General features: G+C 45.6%; 1 protein-coding gene across 5 annotated transcripts in view; it reads right to left on the bottom strand.

Moving 5' to 3' along the window:
- Positions 1–5,103, bottom strand: part of WDR59 (WD repeat domain 59) — a 95,617-nt gene that overhangs the window by 59,711 nt on the left and 30,803 nt on the right. For all 5 annotated transcript variants that reach the window (XM_023514076.1, XM_023514074.1, XM_023514075.1 and 2 more), the window contains exons 6-7: positions 4,687–4,724; positions 956–1,044 (exon numbers count right to left, since the gene is read on the bottom strand). In XM_023514076.1, coding sequence (XP_023369844.1) covers positions 956–1,044; positions 4,687–4,724 — 127 coding nt within the window. The remainder of the gene's footprint in view (positions 1–955; positions 1,045–4,686; positions 4,725–5,103) is intronic.

The raw sequence follows: 5,103 nt of genomic DNA, 5'->3' as shown, positions 1-5,103 counted from the left end.
AAATAAAGGGACAGAAGAAAAAAGTAACGCAGAGAAGATGTACCTACCTGTTCACCCTCTATGAAATCACCCGCTCAGCTGGGAGCCACCTAGGGCAGAGGCCTCAGGCAGCACATGCCTCCCCAGTGGGGGATGAGCCAATCCAGCAGATCAGCCACCCTCATCTCTTCTCCAGTTCCCTCTTCTCTTCCATGTGTATGGCAATGCCCCTCTGAGAGGAGGAGGGAGCAATGCAGCCAGAAGCAGAGCTGAGACTTCACTGTGAGGACACCCCTGGACGAGCCCTCCCCATAAAGGCTAAGGATCTCTGCCTGAGGTCTCACAAAACAGGAGCGGGTGTTGACTGGTCTAAGCATTACCCTGTGGATGCCTGAAGGTGAGGTGGGGGAGGCCAACATACCAAATTTCCAGACTCTGCACTACAGCCGCAGCCTGGGACCCACACCCTTTTCATGTTTATGAGTACATGGGCTGCCACGGTGAGAGCACCTGATCTATCTGCCGGCGATTTTGAGGCTGGTGGAGTGTCTAGACTTCCAAGAGGGGATTTGAGCATAATGAATACGCTGCTCCGGATCTATGTCAGAAGTATTCAGGATAGCAGACGCCCTGGAACTAGTTTTCACCTTGCAAACAGCCAGGGATCAGAAGCCTACTGAGCATTCTATTCTAGAGCACTTGTTCCTGGTGTCAAAGTGAGGAGCAGCAAAATGGGCCTCTAACACAGGTCAGGCCAAGTTCACTTTCTAAACCACTGATCAAATGCCTCACTTCTTGTCTTCCTTCAACATTTACTAGACTGAGAAGAAAACATAAGCTGGCATTAGGATCCTGAAATGGCCAGGCCATTCACCATGCTGCCCAGGGGCCCCTGGACTCTCAAGTCCTGGCATGTTCTTCGCACCCTCTGGGATGGACCGAAGACCAACCGGGGAGAAAAAAAGAGATTACTCACCCTCTTATCCCATATCCGCACATCACCATCATGGCTGGTGGCAAGGCAGTTAGCACTTTTTTTATTCCATTTGACCTGGGAGGCACCCGCTGCAAAGGAAAATCAGGGGAAGAAAGCTGCTGCCCTCAGTGATGTTGGAAGCAGAGCGCAGTACAACCAGGGGAGCCGGATAATGAGTTCTGGTTAAATGAGCACAGAACCCTTCATGTTTCTATGACTACACCAACTCCACGATGACAGATAAAATGAAGCCAGAAAGTAAATGAATTAACACAGGGGAACAGGATCAGAGTCACCTAATTGGGGAAGTAATCTCAGGAAGAAAATCTACAGGTTACTCGGAGCAGAATCCGCAGGAAGCTGCCGTTCTTACAGAGCAGTAGCTGAGCAAGGCGCTGCTGGCTGCTAATTGCCTTGTCAGGCAACCTGACCTCTCCTAACCCCCAAACACTAATCAGAAGAGCCTCAGCTCTCACACCAGCTCTGTCCTGTTTTTCATTTTATTTTATTTTATTTTTTGAGGGACAGTCTTGGAGAAACACAGCCTTAAGCTGAAGGTCAGATGTAGAATAAGCCCCACTGTTGGTCAATTCTGCCTTACAGGTTACACACACCCTCAACTGTCATCTCCCCAAGGGCAGCATAAAACAGAGCCACTGCTACCACACTGAATCAGGCCAAGAGAACTCCCTTGGCACTGTGCAAACTCAGTCCTTTTCCCACTCTGCCAATACAGTGAGGTAGCATTAGTGAAAAGAACAAGTTAGGACAGTGAGATGCCAGAAAGGGCTGAGACGCATAGAAAACTGGGACGTAGTAGCACTTCTAGCGGATTCTTAATAAATCAAGTGAACGGTGTTAAACCAGAACCAAAGTGATGGTGCTCTTCCTGCCTCCTCTTGTCCCTGCTCACACAACACACAACGGGATTGCTTTGACACCTTTCTCTTTGGCTGGGCGTTTATTACTAGGGAAAACCAGAGCAGATCCAGGGCTTCGGAGAGCAACCTCAGTCCAGAGAGTGTGATGAGCAAGGACTGAGAATCCAACAGGAAATGGAGACTCTTAGGCAGCGCTTGTCCCTGCCTAAAAATACCTTGTGTTGGTTTTGGTTAAGATGTTTGTCTTTTTCCTTGAGACATAGGACATTTGAAGTCACCTAAGAATGAATAGTGGTTACAGGAAGAACAGATTAAAAGACAAAGAACAAATGGTGGAAATCACGAGGTACAGCATTATTACTAGGGAGATTCGGTCTCCTTACAAGAGAGAACATCAGCTGGAGGAGAAAGTCAGGAAGAAGAGCTCACCTAGCTCCTCTTGACAGTTATTTGAGGAGTTGTTAAGTTCACACTTTTCTCAGCAGGGGGCCATCAGAACCTGACAGCTCCCAAAGGATTCTGGGAACCCCTAATTCAACCCCCTTTACTCAGCTCTTCACAGCAGGGTCAAACAGAGGCCCCAGGCTGTAAGAGTTCTGAGATCCACAGAATACTCTGGAGCATACACAATATGACTCCCTACATGACCAAGGTGCTCACTGACAGATGGAGACCACAGTCCCGGGGCAGCAGGCAGTACCCAGGCTGCCCCGCTCAGGGAATGTTAGATTCAGCAGTTTATACAGGTCTACAATCCTTTCATTTGCCTCTTTTCTCCCAGGGTTGGTCAGCCACCCATGAGAAACCTCACTGAGGAGCCAAAAGGAAAGAAGTCTCCTCCTTCTATTTCTTAAAAGGACCTATAACAGGAAACAAAGCAGTTAGAACAAGTGATTTAAAAGAATGAACTCCTGGCTTGGTGCCTGTAGCACAGTGGTTATGGCACCACTGAGGCTGGCAGGTTTGAACCCAGCCTGGGCCAGCTAAACAACAAGGACAACTGCAACAAAAAATAGCTGGGCATTGTGGTGGGCACCTGTAGTCCTAGCGACTTGGGAGGCTGAGGCAAGAGAATTGCTTAAGCCCAAGAGTTTGAGGTTGCTGTGAGCTGTGATGCCATCGCGCTCTACCCAGGGCGACAGAGTGAGACTCTGTCTCAAAAAAAAAATAATAATAAAAGAGAACGAACCCCTTCCTTTTTAGGGTTCCTCTGAAGCCAATCTAACTTAGAAACCTATAAGTGTAAATAAATAAAGGCAGGGAAATGCAATTTAGGCATTACAGCCCACTTGTATCTTTTTTTCAGTTGTGTGTCCTCTGCAGCCAGTCTATGTCTCAGATCATAAGCACCTATGGGGGTGGCAGGGACTAAATCAATAGAATTGTTGAGCACTTAGCAGAGAAGCACAGGTGTTTGATTCCTGTATCCATGCACCAAACATTTAGTCTCCCCTTATTCATAGGCTAGCTTTCCGCAGGTCCAGTTACTCATAGCATATATGAGGTTCAGCACTATCTGATGTTTCAGGCATTCAATGAGGTCTTGGAACATAACCCCCTAAGGATAAAGGGGGGACTACTGTAGTAAGCATCTCCTTGGATCAGGCACAAATGCCTACAGTGCTCAAACAAAGAGACTAGTCCATAGCACAGAACAAGACAGGTGTGGTCCCTAACCTCACAGATCAGATAATCCAGCTGTTTAATATAATCATGATGCTGAATGCCTTTAAACAGAAGGCACAAGGGACAGAGGAAAACAGAAGAATCATGTAGAGTAATTGTTTTAGAGCAAACATCAAATGTGTACTCAAATGTAATAAGTCACAAAAGAATAGAATTTAAGAGACAGAAAATACATGTTTTTATCCAGGATGCCAAAATACTGGTTTACCCCGTGAATAAATTATACTAGTTCTAGACCCATATTCTGCTCTCAGGATATGGTGCGAATATTCCCTAGTAACCCCAATTGAGAATTCCAAAAATAGTCAACTCTAAAAATGAAAACAGGTAGATTAGGAAGTAATTTCAAAGACTCAGTTCATCCATTCCATATTAAATGACACCATGGGGACGCAATCAGCGTACTCTAGATTGTAGAGAAAACACAGGACAAACAATCTGGTCTCTTTAATGAATAGACTGCAGGAAAAGGAAAACAAACCCAAAAAGGAGAGGAAAGAGATGTCTACCACCTAGAGAAGATGAGAAACATCTTAACCACTTCAGGTATGGACTGTATTTGGATTCCAACTCAAACAAATGTTCAAATAGTTGCGGGAAAAAAAGCAAAGAAGAGAGAACTATTGGGGAAACCTGAATACTGCCTAGATATCTCATGATAGTAAAAAGCTACAGTCAATATTTTTAGGTACATTAGATATTTTTAGGTCGGGTATTGTGGTTGCTTTTTTTTTTTTGGAAGGGATTCTTTTACAAAACTACATACAGAAGTATCTGTTGAGAAAATGATTATCCCTGCATTTTGCTTCAAATCACAAGAGGGATGATGGTGGGGGGGAAACAATGGGTGGAGGTAAAGATGAAATAAAATTGGACGCACAGAGACAATCGTTGAGGCTGATGATGAACACAAGGCAGGTCATGTTTTCTAATTTTATAAACACGTGAAATTTTCCACAGCAAAAATTTTAGAAACAAATCAACTTGGTTCTTGTCCTTGAATTCTGAAGTAAGTTCCTGAGCCACACTGGACAGTCCTAACTCTTAGTTCTGAGAGCAGCCTATGGCAAGCCCTTTGCAACATGGGACTTACAATTCAACCAGCCATGGAGGAAGGAGTGGAAAGGAATGTTGGGCAGACAATCCAGGGTAGTACATACTCACCCACAGCAGATAGTGCCACGGTAGGTTTCCTGGTGTCTCTAAAATACAAAACGAAAATATTAAATGGCCAAGCCACAGGCACCATCCACCTGGTGCTTTATACCCTTTGCATAGGTTTTGTTTTCCACTTAATCCACTTTCCTCTCAATGGGAACTTAGAGTTAGATCCACTGTGAGAGTTAAAAAGAAGTGTAGGGCAGCACCCGTAGCACAGTGGTCACGGTGCTGACCACATGCACTGAGGGTGACGGGTTCAAACCCGGCCCGGGCTAGCTAAACATCAATGACAACTACAACAAAAAAATTACCAGGCGTTGTGGTGGGCGCCTGTAGTCCTAGCTACTTGGGAGGCGGAGGCAGGAGACTCGCTTGAGCCCAGGAGTTGGAGGTTGCTGTGAACTGTAATGCCACAGCACT

Source organism: Otolemur garnettii, unplaced genomic scaffold (assembly GCF_000181295.1).
Source record: "Otolemur garnettii isolate 467f Iridium unplaced genomic scaffold, OtoGar3 scaffold00047, whole genome shotgun sequence".
NCBI classification, from domain to species: domain Eukaryota; kingdom Metazoa; phylum Chordata; class Mammalia; order Primates; family Galagidae; genus Otolemur; species Otolemur garnettii.
Note: the sequence above shows the minus strand (reverse complement) of the source record. Positions and strands in the feature narration are given on the sequence as shown.